Raw genomic sequence first — 17,500 nt, 5'->3', positions numbered from 1 at the left:
CCTCTTTCTCGGTGTCTTTGTCTCTCGCTTCCTTTGCCTGTGTCTATGTCTCTTGCCTCTTTCTCGGTGTCTTTGTCTCTCCTCTCTTTCTCGGTGTCTTTGTCTCTCCCCTCTTTCTCGGTGTCTCTCGCTTCCTCTCTCTGTCTCTTTTTCTGTCTGTGTCTGTTTCTCTCTATGTCTGTCTGTCTTTCTCCCTGTCTGACTTTATCTGTTTCCTCTCATTCCGTTATTATTTATTCCTTCCCCTCCCGTTTTTATCACTCCCCGCTCTTCTATCTTTCAGTACCCTGTCCCTTTCTCTCTCCTTCTCCCTATCTCTTCTTTCTTTTCCACTCCCTCTCCTCTCTTTCTTCTGTACTCTCTCCTTCACCCCCTCTCCTCTCTTTCTCTTCTGTACTCTCTCCTCTCTTTCTCCTCCACCCCCTTCTTAACTCTTCCTCCTTCATTTCCTCCTCTCTTTCTCTTCTGTACTCTCTCCTCTCTCTCTCCCTTCACCCCCTCCCCTCTCTTTCTCTTCTGTACTCTCTCCTCTCTTTCTCCTTCCCCCGCTCTCCTCTCTTTCTCCTCCGCCCCTTCTCAACTCTTCCTCCTTCATTTCCTCCCCTCTCTTTCTCTTCTGTACTCTCTCCTCTCTTTCTCCTTCCCCCGGTCTCCTCTCTTTCTCTTCTGTACTCTCTCCTCTCTTTCTCCTTCCCCCGCTCTCCTCTCTTTCTCCTCCGCACTCTTCCTCCTTCATTTCCTCTCCTCTCTTTCTCTTCTGTACTCTCTCCTCTCTTTCTCCTCCACCCCTTCTCAACTCTTCCTCCTTCATTTCCTCCCCTCTCTTTCTCTCCCCTTTTTTGGCCCATGACGTCATCTGGTGTTCGCTGGCAACCCCACCTCGAGATGTGTCATGTAAAGGAAACTGCGAATAAAAGTGAAGACAGGAAAGTGCCCGGCTTCTAAATGCGTTTAAATATGATGCCAAAACCGGAGGAGAATTTGTGATGCGGCTGACTCACACTAGATGGCGTTGCTTCGGATTTATGGCGTGATTTATTCTGCTTATTTGACGCACTCACACACATACAAACATAGACACACACACGCACGCACACACAAACACACATAGACACACGCACACACACACACACACGCATAGACACACACACATGCACACACATAGATACATACACACAAACACACATCTGCACACACACACACACACACACACACACACACACACACACACACACACACACACACACACACACACACACACACACACACACACACACAAACTACAAAATTACATAACAGACACAAAAAAAAAACAAAAAAAAGAAAACGAGGAAAGTCAAAATCTCATCATTTTTATTCTTTACGCAATTTTTTCTTCTTGTCGACTCTGATCGAATCTTTATATACTCTTAAACTGTCACTAATGTCATAATTTCTTGACAGTCTCCTTAGCAGACGTGAGTAAAAGAGCAAAAAAGAAGAATTGAAAAAAGGAGAAAGGAAAAAACGTTAAAGGGAGAACTAAAGAGAAAAAAAAATAGAAAACGGGAAAATAATCATAGAAAAAGAAAGGGTGGGGGGGACCAAATAAAACAACGAAAAGGAACATAATAAAACGAAAGAAACAAAATATAAAGAATAAAAGAGAAAAGCAATGAATAAAAAAAAGGAAGACGAGGAAAATGAATTTGACATAATATCATTTTGCTGACAATTTTAATCGCTCATAAATACAAAACATTTAAATAACTTCTTTCCTTTTAATATGTGCTTTCTTTTAATTTCGTTTATACCTCCATCTTGTGCCGCTGAAAGTGTGTATCTAATATGAATAAAATATTGTTAGAAGACATCTTATTTTGGCGACTATCCTAGGTACGATTTTATTTTTTCATTTTATCTTATTTCTCTATTATATTATATTCTATTTATTTATTTATTTATTCTATTTATTATATTCTATTTATCTATTTATTTATTCTATTAATTATATTCAACTTATCTATTTATTTATTCTATCTATTATATTCTATTTATCTGTTTATTTATTCTATCTATTATATTATATTTATCTATTTATTTATTCTATTTATCTATTTATTTATTCTGTTTATTATATTTTATCTATCTATTTATTTATTCTATTTATTATATTCTATTTATCTATTTATTATATTCTATTTATCTATTTATTTATTCTATCTATTATATTCTATTTATCTATTTATTTATTTTATCTATTATATTCTATTTATCTATTTATTTATTCTATTTATTATATTCTATTTACCTATTTATTTATTCTATTCATTATATTCTAATTATCTGTTTATTTATTCTATTCATTATATTCTATTTATCTATTTATTTATTCTATTTATCTATTTACTTATTATATTTATCATATTCTATTTATCTATTTATTTATTCATTTTTTGTCGAATCCTCTCGTTTCTTAGATATAAACGGTAGAATACAATAGAGCTCCCAGATGTATAAAAAAAATCCTTTACTGAATAAATTGTCTCTGAGTGCATAGATTTGTGTGGAAATCTATACGCAGGTCCAGAAATTATTGAATAATATGTCCGTATAGAAGAGAGATTATAAAAGGATAAACGGAATAACATAAAATAACATAAATAAAATTATCACTTTGAGAGGGTCATTTTTGTTTATTTTTCTTTCTGTCTTTCTTTCTTTCTTTCACGGAATAACAAACGCAATAGAATTATCACTTTCAGAGGGTCATTTTTTTCTTCTCTTTTTATTCATTTTTATTTATTCTTTATTTATTTATTTATTTTTTTTTACTACTATGCATAAAAACTGTTGTCATTCAACAAATACACCATGGGTATTACTTATTAAACCTCTATGCATTTATTGAACACTATGACAAAAGAATAAATAAAAAATAAAATAATAATAATGATAATAATAATAGTAATAATGATAAAAATAAAAATCGGATTTTTACCTCCACCACAATCATTTCCGACAGAGATTCCCCAAAAATGAAAATAATAATAATAATAATGATAATAATGATAATAGTAATGATGAAAATAAAAATCGGATTTTTACCTCCACCACAATCATTTCCGACAGAGATTCCCCCAAAATGAAAATAATAATAATAATAATAATAATAATGATGAAAATAAAAATCGGATTTTTACCTCCACCACAATCATTTCCGACAGAAATTTCCCTTCATGCACTTCATTTCGGTGAGAAGTGTATTTCCTCCAGTCTGGCACTTCCTTCCGCGTGTGTGGAATGCATGACGAACAGATTGCAACAGGAACAACGAAGGGAAGAACAAGAAAACACACGATTATGCCATATTCGTGTGTTTTCTTGTTATACCCTTCGTTGTTCCTTTTTGCACTTCCTTCTGCTTGTGCTTGGGGGTAGAAGTGCTTGGGAGGGGGGAGGGGGGGTGGCGTCGGCAGCCCCTTGGTGACTTTAATCTTCTTTTTCTTCTCCTTCTTCTTCTTCCTCCTCGCGAGAAAAGTGAGTTGTATATTGCAAACTAAAAATGTAGATCATCACAAAAAATAATTCTTGTAATCTTAAAATACGTCTAAACCACATAACACAAGACTTAAATCACAACAACAAAATTACTTGTTTCCCAAAGGCCATCAAAATGTCACTAATTCCGTATAGCGGGGTTCCATAAGAGCGAAAATCAAGAAATCAAGACCAAGACTCCAAGTAAGAGTCCAAACAAAAGCGCGTGTCCAAGCAGAAAAGACTCAAAATTCCTTGAGTCTTCCCAGAATTCACACCTAAACTACCATGGCGCATTCCATAGGGTCGTTACCTAGCATCTGTATTGTTAAATAAAGTCGAGTGTCTTATGTTAAATTAGGGTTTGATTGGGTTTATTATCTTTAACCCTTTTTTTTTAACTATGGATGTGGCTTTATGCATGGTAGATTATTATTTTATTTGGTGTGATTTAATAGTGTGGTTGGAGTTATTAATGGTTGTTAAGCTAAGGTGCATGTTGAGTCTGGTTGAATCTGTTTATGCTAATACTATTGTCTATCAGGTTTAAGACTGCGCGTAACATAATACTATCTGTTTGGCTGTGTTTGTACACTAAAACACTAGTCTTATCGAACTTTATTGACGCTGTAACATAATATTGTTGAATTGCTTCTTCTGTGTCAGAAAATTACCCACTTGGTCGAGTATGCGAACGCCGTTATCATTACCTATGTCAAGTAAGACCGTATACACTAATATATCTTCTCGGACGTCGATTCAAAGAGAAACTGTGACATCATCCATTGAACAAAGAACATTGTTCAGTGGACAAAGAGCTCGACGTCGGGGCAAGAACGTCTTAAGATGTCTGAGGTGCGAATAAAACCTTTCTTCGAGGGCCGTTGCAAGGTCTCTGTTGTGCGAATAAGAGCGGGTGTTCAGAGATACCATTGGGAGTTTAAACGCTTATTTAAAATATGTGGATACGGGTTTTAAAATAGGCGAGGAAACATTAATTAGAGAGAACATTTAGTTGAATCTGCATTAATCAAAAGAGAACATTTCGTTGAATAATGAAACGTGTTTACCTATTTGTTTACATATTTATTTGTTAATTCATTAATTCATCTGCATTCATCAAAAGAAAACATTTTGTTGAATAATGAAATGTGTTTACCTATTTGTTTACATATTCATTTGTTAATTCATCTGCATTCATCAAATTCTTTGTATATTTATTAATCAACTGATTCATCCATTTTAACGAAAAGATAAACAAACATAACATAAATACTCCTCTTGATATATTTTCTCTATTTCTTCTTGCATAAACTCACACAAGGTCGATGCTGTGAGTCACAACTTTAGGAATTTTAAACAAAAGGATGAAAATGAGAGGAAAAAAAGTTCGGAACGCCATGCCAGCTTAATAAGCGCCTAAAAATAACGAAGGTGAGAAAGAGAGAGAGAGAGAGGGAGGGAGAGAGACAGAGAGAGAGGGAGAGAAAGAGGGAGAGAGGGAGAGACAGAGAGAGAGAGGGAGAGACAGAGAGAAAGGGAGGGAGAGAGAGAGAGGAAGGGAGGGAGAGTGAGGAAGGGAGGGAGAGAGAGAGAGAGAGGAAGAAATAAAAGAAAGAGAATGAAGATGATTGAGTGAAAGATAAAAATAAAGAGAGAGAGAAAAAGACAGAGAGAGAGAGAGAGAGAGAGAGAGAGAGAGAGAGAAAGAGACACAAAGAGCGAAAAAAAAATCGAGGAAAAAGAACGAAAACAAAAGAGAAAAAAAAAAATACTCCCCTCCCCTCCCCCCCTCCCCCCCCCCAAAAAAAAAAAAAAACTAGACCTAAAATTAACTCCTCCTTAGCATCTCCCATTTTAAATCTTCCTTATGACAAAAATAGAACCCAAGAGTTGATGTACGTCCTCTGCAGTTTGTGTACGTAGCCCTGGGCGAGAGAGACACCGAGTACAGCCAGGGTTATATGGACGTCCCTCGTGATCTTGGCAGCAGTACCGTCTGGCGCGCTGCCGGGAGGACACGTCTAACGACACGCTCCGTACCACGACAACAAAGGGGAAAGGAATAAAGAGGAGGAGGAGGAGGAGAGAGAGAGAGAGAGGAATAAAGACGAGAGAGGAGGAGAGAGAGAGAGAGGGGGGAATAAAGAAGAGAGAGGAATAAAGAAGAGAGAGAGAGAGAGGAATGGGGTATTGGAAGATGGGTAAGCGGGGAGAGGGAGAAAAATAGAGAGGATAGGGTTTTGAGAAAGAGCGAAGCGGGGAGAGATAGATAGAGAGAGTTAGTAAGGGAAAGAGAGAGAGAGAGAGAGGAAGGGGTATCGAAAGATAGGGAAGAGGGAAGAGAGAGAGATAGGAAAAATAGAGAGAGGATGGGGTATTGAAAAAGTGCGAAACGGAGAGAGAGAGATAGATAGAAAGAGCGAGTGAGCGAGAGAGAGAGAACAAAAAAGTAAATAACGTAGCAGAAAAAGAAGAAAAAGACACAGAGAGGAAATGTAAAATCGGTTATAAGAGAATAAAGACAATGGGATTAAAATATCAGAATAATGATAATAAACCAGATCTTGAAATATTATGAGAAAGGGGAAAGAGAAATAAAACTACCGATAATTAATTCTGAAAAAGAATGTTAGATTTGATAAGGAAAAAAAGTACCTAAATATCATTAAAAACTAAGAAAAAAAGAGAAAAATAAGATACATCTATAGTAAATTATCTTTTTATGAGAATTACTAATCACAAAACTGCAGGAAAAAATATAGGGAAGAAAGTATAATCTAGTTTATTTTTTGTCACATTATTTCAATGATATCTCTCAGTGATTAAGGGTCAAAGAACTTATTGTATTGAGAGAGAGAGAGAGAGAGAGAGAGAGAGAGAGAGAGAGAGAGAGAGAGAGAGAGAGAGAGAGAGAGAGAGAGAGAGAGAGAGAGAGAGGCGGAAATAAACATATATATAAATATATATATATATATATATATATATATATATATATATTTATATATATATATATATATATATACATAAATATATATATATATATATATATATATATATATATATATATATATATATATATATATATACAGAGAGAGAGAGAGAGAGAGAGAGAGAGAAATAGAGAGAGAGAGAGGGAGAGGGAGAGAGAGAGAGAGAGAGAATTAGAGAAATAGAGAGATTATGGGGACAGAGACAGATATAATGTTAGATAGTGAAAGAGAGAAAGAATTAGAGAGACAAATAGACACAGAGACAGAGACAGAGAAAGAAACAGAGACAGACACAAAGCCAGAGACAGAGATCGAAACAGACAGATCTAGAGCAAGAGAAAGAAAAACAGAAAGAATGCGGACAATCAGAAGAAAAAACAACAATAACAACAACAGCAGCAACAACAACAACAACAGTCTTGTACCCAGAGAAGACACGTGTTATCTCCTCAATCCAAGATTCTCCAAATAAAGGAGACAAAGAAGAGAGGGAAGACAGTAGGTCGAAGAAACCTTTTGAGTTGTTCCTAAGAAAGTGTCAGGGAAGAGTCCTGAGTGAGTGTGTGAAGGAGTGGGAGGGAGAGGGATAGAGGGAGGGAGGGATAGAGGGAGGGAGGGAAAGAGGATGGGGGTGGAGAGAGGGAAGGACGGAGGGAGGGATAGAGGGAGGGAGGGAAGGAGGAAGAGGGTGGATGGAAGGAGGGAGGGAGGGATAGAGGAAGGAGTGAATAAGAGATAAAGGGATGGGGTGGAGGGAGGGAGTGGGTGTGAATGGAAGGAGGGAGGGAGGGATAGAGGGAAGGGAGGGAAGAGGATGGGGGTGGAAAGAGGGAAGGAAGGAGGGAGGGAGGGATAGAGGGAGAGGGAAAGAGGATGGGGGTGGATGGAAGGAGGGAGGGAGGGAGGGATAGAGGGAGGGATGGAAAGAGGATGGGGGTGGATGGAAGGAGGGAGGGAGGGATAGAGGGAAAGAGGGAAAGAGGATGGTGGTGGATGGAAGGAGGGAGGGAGGGAAGGATAGAGAGAAAGAGGGAAAGAGGATGGGGGTGGATGGAAGGGGGGAGGGAGGGCAGACGGAAGTAATAAAGACAACCAACAGATGATTATTATCCTCCGCTCATCTCTCTCTCTCTTTCTCTCCCTCTCTCCCTCCCTCCTTCCTTCTCACTCCTCCCTTCCTCCCTCCCTCCTTCCTTCCTATCCTTCCTCCCTTCTCCCTGCCTCCCCCCTTCCCTCTCTCCCTCCCTCCTTTATCCCTTCCTCCTCCCCTCCCTCCCTTTTCCCTCCTACCTCGCCCCTTCCTCCCTCCCTCCTTCCTTCCTATCCTTCCTCCCTCCCTCATTCCCCCTCCCTCCCTCCTTCCCTTATCCCTCCCTCCTCCCTCCTTCCTTCCTCCTCCCTTTACCCTCCCTCCCTCCTTTATAGCTTCCTCCTTCCCTCCCTCCCTCCTTCCTTCCCTCCTTCCCTCCCCCTTTTCCTTTCCTCCTCCCTCCCCCTTTCCACTCCTTCCCTCCCTCCCTCCTCCCTCCCTCTCTCTCTCTCACAATTCAGATGACCATCATCACCGACACGATAAAAAATCGCCATCCAACACCTCATCATCCGAGGAAAACTATAAACACAAGAAACAAGAGTCTTTGAACCTAAAGGGAGCTGACTGTTAATAGGGTTCGATTCCATTTCAGAGAGAGAAAATGTGAGAGATGGGGGGTAGAGAGAGAAGGGTGGGGAGAGGGAGAGAGAGGGTGGGGAGAGAGAGAGATGGGAGAGAGAGAGAGAGAGAGAGGGAGGGAGGGGGAAAGAGAGAGAGAGAGGAAAGGAGAGGAGAGAGGGAGAGGGTAAAGAGAGAGCGAGAAACAGACCGACAGGGAGAGAGAGAGAGAGAGATTCGGGATGGTGGAAGGATTCGCCGAGACACGAAAGGGATGCAAATACCATTATTCGCCGAAAGCAAAACGCGACCTAGGAGGTTCCGCGAGAGAGAGAGAGGAGGAGAGAGAGAGGGAGGAGAGAGAGAGAGAGAGGGGGATGGAAGAGGGAGAGGGGGAGAGGGAGAGAGAGAGAGAGAGAGAGAGAGAGAGGAGGAGGAGAGGGGGATGGAGAGAGGGAGATGGAGGAGGGAGAGAGAGAGAGAGAGAGGAGGAGGAGAGAGGGAGAGAGAGAGAGAGAGGGGGATGGAGGAGAGAGGGTTGGAGGGAGAGAGAGGGAGAGAGAGAGAGGATGGGGGAGGGGGATGGAGGAGGAGGAGCGGGGGATGGAGGAGAGAGGAGAGGGGGTGGAGGAGGGAGAGAGAGGGGGATGGAGAGAGAGAGAGAGAGGGGGATGGAGAGAGAGAGGAGAGAGAGGGAGGAGAGAGAGAGAGAGAGAGAGAGAGAGGAAGAGAGAGAGAGAGAGAGAGAGGAGGGAGAGAGAGAGGGGGGATGGAGGAGGAGGACGAGGAGGAGGAGGAAGAGGGTGAGGAGGAAGAGGGAAGAGGGGGGATGGAGGAGGAGGAGGAGGAGGGGGGGTGGAGGAGGAGGAGGAGGAGGAGGAGGAGGAGGATGGAGGAGGAGGAGGAGGAGGAGGGGGAGGAGGAGGGGGAGGGAGGGGGAAGGAGGAGGAAGGGGGAAGGAGGAGGGGAGGGGGAAGGAGGAGGAGGAGGAGGGGAAGGAAGAGGAGGGGGATGGAGGAGGAGGAGGAGGAGGAGGAGAAAAGAAAAAGAAGGAAATAAGGAGGAGGAGAAAGAGAAGGAAGATGAGGATGAGGATGAGGAAGAAGAAGAAGAAAAATAAGGAGGAGGAGGAAGAAGATAAGGAAGGAAATAAGGAGGAGGAGGACGAGAAATAAGATGAGGAGGATGAGGAAGAAGAAGAAAAAATAAGGAGGAGGTGGAAGAGAAAGAATGAGGAGAATGAGGAAGAAGAAGAAGAAGAAGAAGAAGAGAGGAATAAAAGAGATGGCGATGTAGAAGAAGATGAAAGGAAGTGACGATAATAAAGATATAAAGATAAAGAAGATATGAAAGAGAAGAGACAAGAGAAAAAAAGGGAGAATAAAAGAAATGTAAAAAGGTAAAAGAATGAAAATGATAATCACGTTAAAAATGAAAATTATATATATATATATCACTTACTATATCAATGACGATAAGAGGCATAATAATGATATTTCTAATATAACGATAATAGCAATAATGAAAATAAAATACTAGTAAAGATAATGATAACTGAAACAATAACGAGCAGTAGAAGAAGAGGAAGAAGGAAAACAGAGTAAGGGAAAAACAAGAAGAAAGGAAGAAGAAGGAGAAGAAGAAGAAGAAGAAAAAGAAGAAGAAGAAGAAGGAAATAAAGAATAAATGGAAAAAAATATCATAAAAGTAAAAATGAAGGAAAGGAATAGAGACAGAAGGGGAAAAATGTAAAGGAGAGGCAAAATATAAATAAAATAAAGCGAGGAACAAGAACAGTAAAAAAGAACAAGGCAAAAGAAAAAGAAAAGGATTTGAAATTCAAATGTTAGACGTCGAAAAAGTTTAATCTTTATCGTGGAAAGCGAGGATTACAAAAAAAAAAAGAAAAAAAAAAAAAAAAAAAAAAAAAAAAAAAAGCTATAAAAAGGAAAAAAAAGGATAGAAGAAGAAAAGGAACATAAACACACATAAAGAAAAAGGAATAATGATAATAACAAGGAAAAAGAAAAGAAGAATTTAAAATATATATGAATAGATAGATAGATAGATAGATAGATAGATAGATAGATATAGATAGATAGATAGATAGATAGATAGATAGATAGATAGATATAGATAGATAGATAGATAGATAGATATAGATAGATAGATAGATAGATAGATAGATAGATAGATATAGATAGATAGATAGATAGATAGATAGATAGATAGATATAGATAGATAGATAGATAGATAAATAGGTAGATAGACAGATATGAAGATATATACATATATATATATATATATATATATATATATATATATATATATATATATATATATATATATATATATATATATATATATATATATATATATATATATATATATATATATATATATATATATATATATATACATATATAGATATAGATAGATAGATAGATAGATAGATAGATATAATATATATATATATATATATATATATATATATATATATATATATATATATATATATATATATATATATATATATATATATATATATATATATACCTCCGTCATGTTCCAGAGAAATGAATTCCGAGCGGTATGATCACAGCTAATAACACGAAATTACTTTCCATTGACAGTGTAATATACTTCTTGAAAGAGAAGAAAGAGAGAGACGAAGAGGAGGCGTTAAGAAGCAGTGTTGCAAGGATATTGAAGATAAAAGGAGAGAGTGAAAAGGGAGGATAAATGACTCTCAGGACTGGAGGATTTTGGAGAAAATGGGAGATAGAAGGAACGAGAGAGAAATGAAGATTTGCTCTCCTTTACTTTCCGCAAGATAGAGAGGGAGGAAGGGAGGATGGGAAGGAGGGAGAGTGAGGGGGAAAATCGTCTTTTTTAGTACCTTTTTTTTCGTTTTTTCTCTCTCTCTCTCTCTCTCTCTTTTTTTTTTTTTTTTTTTTTTGCTTTATGTAATGTGTGATTTTCCTCTTTTTCTCTCTCACTGTTGCACAAATCTTCTCGGTTTGAGCTTTGTCTTTCTTTTCCTTTTCTTCTTTCTCTCTTCGTCTCCTGTTTTGTTGATGTATGTTTCATTCCCTCTCTTTGTTCCTTCCTCTCTCCCTCATATTCTCTCTCTCTCTCTATCTCTCTTTCTCTCTCTCTCTCTCTCTCTCTCTCTCTCTCTCTCTCTCTCTCTCTCTCTCTCTCTCTCTCTCTCTCTCTCTCTCTCTCTCTCTCTTCTTTTTTCCCTCCCTTTCCCCATAACCTCCACCAACTCTTTTTCCATCTACTTCTTTCTCCCTGCCTTTGTTCCTCTCCCTTTCCCTCTCCTTCTCTCTCTCCCTCTCCCTTTTCCTCTTTCCCTCTCCCTCTTCCTCTCCTTCATCACTCTCCTCCTTTTCCCTCTTTCCCGTTCCCTCTTTCCCGTTCCCTCTCCCTCTCCCTTTTCCTCTTTCCCTCTCCCTCTTCCTCTCCATCATCACTCTCCTTCATCTCTCCTTCCTCTGGCGCACAATCACCCCCAGACGACCATCTCGAAACCTCTCTCATCACTTTTCCCTCTCCTTCTGCAGGAGAAGAATCAAGACACAGATGAAGACGCTTGGGAGAGAGAGAGAGAGAGAGAGAGAGAGAGAGAGAGAGAGAAGGACTTGAGCGGAATTTGTGGTCTCTCGTACCAGTGGGGGGGAGAGAGGAGGAGGAGGAGGAGCAGGAGGAAGAGGAGGAGGAGGAGGGAGGGAGGAGGGAGGGAGAGGAGGGAGGGAGGGAGGGAGGAGGAGGGAGGGAGGGGAGGGGCAGGAGGAGGAGGAGGAGGAGGAGGAGGAGAGGAGGGGAGGGGAAGAAACACTCGAGTAACAATTTGCTTGCAAGAATCAGCGGCTTGGGAGATGTTGTGTCCCTTTCCTGGCTTTTGGCGTAAAGGTGTTGGAAGGAGGAGGAGGTGAAGGAAGAGGAGGAGGGGGAAGGAGGAGAAGTGAAGGGAAGGAGGAGGTAGAAGGCATTTCTTGGCATTTGGTGTAAAAGGTGTTGGAAGGAAGAGGAGGAGGAGGAGAAGGAAGAGGAGGAGGGAAGGAGGAGGAGAAGTGACGTGAAGGGGAAGGAGGAGGTAGAGAACGTTTCTTGGCATTTGGTGTTAAGGGTGTTGGAAGGAGGAGGAGGAGGAGAAGGAAGAGGAGGAGGAGGGAAGGAGGAGGAGAAGTGAAGGGGAAGGAGGAGGTAGAGAACGTTTCTTGGCATTTGGTGTAAAGTGTGTTGGAAGGAGGAGGAGGAGAAGGAAGAGGAGGAGGGAAGGAGGAGGAGGAGTTTGAGAACGTTTCTTGGCTTTTGGCGTAAAGGGTGTTGGAAGAAGGAGGAGGAGGAGGAGAAATGGAGGAGGATGAGTAAAGGGGAAGGAGGAAGGATAGGAGGAGTATGGGGGGAGAAAGAGGAGGAGGAGTGACGAAGAAGGAGGAGGAGGAAAGGAGGGAGAATGAGGAGGAGGAGGAGGAGGAGGAGGAGGAAGAGAAAGAGGAAGAGGATGAAGAGATTGAGAATTAGGATGAAGAGGAAGAGGATAGTGATAATGATAAAGAAAAGGATAGAGGAAGAGAATAGAGATTATAACGATGAAGGTGATGAAAACGATAAGCCCACTGACGAACTTGCTGAAACTACGGGTTTTAAAACACATCAAAAACACCCATGACTGATGTTGAGGCGATCCATTCAGCTGACAGGGCGACGCAAATGGTGTTAGGAATCCACATCACTCACACCGAGACACTGCAACACCAGCTGTGTGAGAAGCGACTCCGAATCTAAAGCATAATACCGGAGGTGTCTCGAAACACGTGTGACGACGAGTGTAGACGGTAAAGCGTGGTTACAAAGACGTGTTGAGACATGTTTCTTCCAGCTGCTGTGGGGAAAACGGCTCCAGGCATAAACCAGCTGTGAGAAAGATTCAGAGAAAAGAGAAAAGAAAGAAAGAGAAAAAAGAACATTGAGTTTGGTTCTTCTAACCGCGTCTATAATGTCTATAATTAGCTTTTTTAATAACTTCTTTTCTAAAAAACATTTTTCTGCTTTTACGTAATAACAGGAACAATGTTCTTCCTTGCCTCAGTCACAGCATTAGGGTTGAAAGACACTGTTGACAAGTAAGCCGTTTTAGACATGAATTAAAGGGGCTAAATTCAGGAAGAACAGAGAATTCAGACACAAGATATTTGCATAGATAGAATAAAGTAGACAAGGCAGAGAACATCCGTTGAGACACACATTTCAGTTCTGAAGACTCGAGACTCAAAAGACATGAGATGAGATGAGATGAAATGAACCACAATTACCAGGTAGCCAAGCAGGTGGTGCCCAGAACAGACATTGTTGAAGCTTGAGTCAAGTACGACCTCGAGAAAGACTACACATGTAAAAAAAAAAAACATGTAGAATTGTGTATGGAAAAGTATTTAGAAGAAACGACAGCGATTCTCTCTCTCTCTCTCTCTCTCTCTCTCTATGTATCTCTCTCTCTTTTCTCTCTCTCTCTCTCTCTCTCTCTCTCTCTCTCTCTCTCTCTCCCTCCCTCTCTCTCTCTTTCTCTCTTTTTTTCTGTCTTTCTGTCTATCTCTCTCTCACTCACTTACTCTCTCTCACTCTCTCTCTCTCTCTCTCTCTCTCTCTCTCTCTCTCTCTCTCTCTCTCCCTCTCTCATTCTCTCTCTCTCTCTCTCTCTCTCTCTCTCCCCTCTCTCTCTCTTAGTATTTTTTTTTAACACAGACGATCCTAGAAGCAAGAAAATCAAAGAGAAAATGGAACAAACGGAATTTATCAAAGTGACACATCTAAAGGAGACCATACCAAACCAAAAGATATTAGGATTTTGGACTTTAATAATCAAATCGATACAGGTATAGATTGATAAAGAGAAAGGGAGAAGAGAGAAGGGAGTATAAGGACAAATAAACAACGGGATGTGCTGTACAGGTCACTTTTTTTGCAGCTAAGTGGGACTTGTGTATAAGATTCTGTATCTCAGGATTAGGCACATTAAAGTCATAGAAAGAGGAAGAAGAGTAGGAGAGAAAATAGGGAGAGGATGAGAGAAAGAAGAAGGAGGGAAAGAGAGAGAGAAAAATAAGGGTTATTAGCAGTCCAAGAAGCAAGACAAGATATTACTGAAAACAAAAGGCATAGAAATATATTGTAAAAAGGATATAATGATGATAATAACAAGAAAAAGGTAAAAAGTAAGTTATTCGGTATAGGGATCCTACATATAAAAATAAAGAAAAAAACAAGGCACATATGCTTCAGAAATACATTTTTCCCCCTAAAATGGAGAAGGAAATTAGGAAGAAGATGAGAGGGGAAAGGAAGAGAAAGAGAAATAATATAAAAAGAAAAACTGAAGATAAAAAAAAAAAAAACACGAAGAAGAAACAGGAATAACCAAAACAAAGAAAAAAAAAAAAGAAGGAAAGGAAGATTATATGAAAACGAAACGCGTCTTTTTCCATTCCCCCTCTTTATCCTCCTTGCCTCTTCTCCTCCCAAACTCCCCTCTCGGTCGATCTTCACAAACCCCTCATATTTTTGCCTCTCCTTCGCGTGATTAGCGTCTCCTCCTCCTCTTCCTCTTCCTCGTCATCGTTCTCCTCATCCGGTCATCAACTCGGCTCGTGTTATTTTCTCGTTAGCATAATTAATCCTTCATTTCGTTGTTCATTAGTCTTTTAATTATCCCCGTTTTCTATGCACTGAGCGCTTCCCGTTTTCTGTTTATGAGATGACGGGGATAGTTGATTTTATTGGTTTTCTCTTGTTTTTTCTTTTTATTTATTTATTCATATATTTATTTATTTATTTACTATCTGTCTTTCTCGAAGCCTCTTTCTCTCTTTTTTCTTTGTGCCTGTTTTTGTTTTTACTTTTTTTTTTCCTTTTTCTCTCTATCTGTCTTTGTTTCTACCTTTCTTTCCTTTTCCTTTCTCTCTTTGTCTCTTTCTTTCCTCTTTCTTTCTCTCTGTCTTTGTCTCTACCTCTTTCTCTGTGTCTCAATCTTTGTTTCTGTCTCTGCATCTCTCTCTCTCTCTTTCTCTCTCTCTCTCTCTCTCTCTCTCTCTCTCTCTCTCTCTCTCTCTCTCTCTCTCTCTCTCTCTCTCTCTCTCTCTCTCTCTCTCTCTCTCTCTCTCTCTCTCTCTCTCTCTCTCTCTCTCTCACTCTCTCTCTATCTCTATTTCTCTCTTTCTCTCACTCTCTCTTTCTCTCTCTTTCTCTCTATATCTATCTAATCGTCTATCTATCTATCTCTATCTCTCTCTGTTTTTCTCATGTTTGTTGTTAATGTCATTGCTCTTAATTATGTAACTATTGATATCATTATCATTGCTATTTTTAGTATTGCATCATCAGTTTTATCATAATCATCATTATCACTGTCATTATCATTCCTACTCATTTGTCCAACGGCAAAATAACACCATCTCCCTTTTTTTTCTCTGCTCTCGCTCCCTCCCTTTCTATCCTTCCCCACCCTCCACTCCTCCTCTCCTTCCTATCCACCCTCCTCTACGCTTCCCCCACCTCCATTTCTTTCCTTCTTCATCTCCAAACTCCTCCCTTCATCCTCCCACCCCTCCCTTCCTCCTTCCATCCCACCCTCCCTTCCTCCCACCCTCCCACCCTCCCCTTCCCCTTCCTCTCCCCCCACGCCTCCCTTCTTCACCTCCCACCCCCTCCCCTCCCTTTCTCTCCCTCCCCCTCCCTTCCTCTCCACCCACCCCTCCCTTCCTCTCCACCCACCCCTCTCTCCCCTCCCTTCCTCCTCCCCTCCCTTCCTCCCCCCATTTCCTCCCACCCTCCCTTCCTCCCCTCCCAACCCTCCCCTCCCATCCTCCTCCCACCCCTTCCCTTTCTCTCCCTCTCCCTTACCCCCCCACCAGAGACAAGGTCCTGCACCCCTGCCGCCTCTGCCGCGTCCCTTGGTACTGCAGCAACGAGTGTGAGCTCTTGGCGGCCGACCTCCACGCCCACGAGTGCCCTCACCTGAAGCGAGTGTCACCTTCAGTGCCTCCCGATTTCGTCAGGTTGATTGCCCGGGTCATCTTCAGGTTAAAGGTAGGTGGATCTTGATTTGATTTGATTTGATTTGTTGATTTTGTTGTTTATTTATTATTATTATTTTTTTTTTTTTTGGGGGGGGGAAGTGAGTTTTTTTTTTCTTTCTTTTTTTTACATGGTTTATTAAAGGGAGGAATGAAGGAGGGAAAGAAAGAAGGAAGGAAGGGAGGAACGGAAGAAGGGAGGAAGGGAGGAAGCAGAAGGTCTGAACACTTTCGAAATGTGTTAGTTTAATCAAAATGAAAAGTATGTGTGTGTATGTGTGTGTATGTCTGTCTGACACGCACACACAAAGTATGTATGTGTATGTGTATGTATGTGTGTCTGACACACGCACACACAAAGTATGCGTGTGTACGTGTGTATGTATGTCTGACACACACACACACGCACACACAAAGTATACCAATCCCAGAAGGTCCGCACACACGCAGGAACACCCAATCCGTTTCGCTCGCACGTAATTCCAGCGACATGCAAAGGATAAAATTGCATCACATAAATCATCTTGCTGAGCGACGGCAACAATCCTCCTTCCTCCTCTTCTTCCTCTTCATCTTCCTTCTACTCTTCTTCTTCCTCCTACTCCTTCTTCTTCTTCCTTCTCCTTCTCTTCTTCATCCTCCTTCTCCTTCTCTTCTTCCTCCTCTTCCTCTTCCTCCTCCTACTCCTTCTCCTCCCTCCTCCTCCTCCTCTTCCTCTTCCTCTTCCTCCTCCTCCTCCTCCCTCCCTAACCCCTCCCTCCCCTCCTCATTCTTCTTCTCCTCATCCTTCTCCTTCTCCTCCTCCTCCTCCCTCCTCCTTCTCCTTCCTCCCCCTCCCTCTTCCTCTTCTTTCTTCTCTTCCTCCTCCTCCTCCTCCTCCACCTCCCTTTGTCCTCCTCCTCCTCCTCCTCCTCCCTCCTCCTCCTCCCCCTCCTCCTCCTCCTCCTCCTCCCTCCCCCCCCCCCTCCTCCTCCCTCCCCCTCTCCTTCTCCTCCTCCCTCCCTCCTCCCCTCCTCCCTCCTCCCTCCACCCTCCCTTTGTCCTCCTCCTCCTCCTCCTCCTCCCTCCTCCTCCCCCTCCTCCTCCTCCTCCTCCTCCCTCCCCTCCCCCTCCCTCCTCCTCTCTCCTCCTCCTCCTCCTCTTCCCTTCTCCTCCTCCTCCTCCCCCTCCTCCCTCCTCCTCCTCCTCCTCCCCTCCCCCTCCCTCCCTCCCTCCTCCCCCTCCTCCTTCTCCCTCCTCCTCCTCCCTCCTCCCT

General features: G+C 41.5%; 1 protein-coding gene across 1 annotated transcript in view; it reads left to right on the top strand.

The window, feature by feature from the left end:
- LOC113800250 (histone-lysine N-methyltransferase SMYD3) overlaps positions 1–17,500 on the top strand; it is a 71,895-nt gene that overhangs the window by 6,149 nt on the left and 48,246 nt on the right. The window contains exon 2 of the mRNA XM_070127764.1: positions 16,084–16,258. Coding sequence (XP_069983865.1) covers positions 16,084–16,258 — 175 coding nt within the window. The remainder of the gene's footprint in view (positions 1–16,083; positions 16,259–17,500) is intronic.

This window comes from Penaeus vannamei, chromosome 12 (assembly GCF_042767895.1).
Source record: "Penaeus vannamei isolate JL-2024 chromosome 12, ASM4276789v1, whole genome shotgun sequence".
In the NCBI taxonomy this organism is placed as follows: domain Eukaryota; kingdom Metazoa; phylum Arthropoda; class Malacostraca; order Decapoda; family Penaeidae; genus Penaeus; species Penaeus vannamei.
Note: the sequence above shows the minus strand (reverse complement) of the source record. Positions and strands in the feature narration are given on the sequence as shown.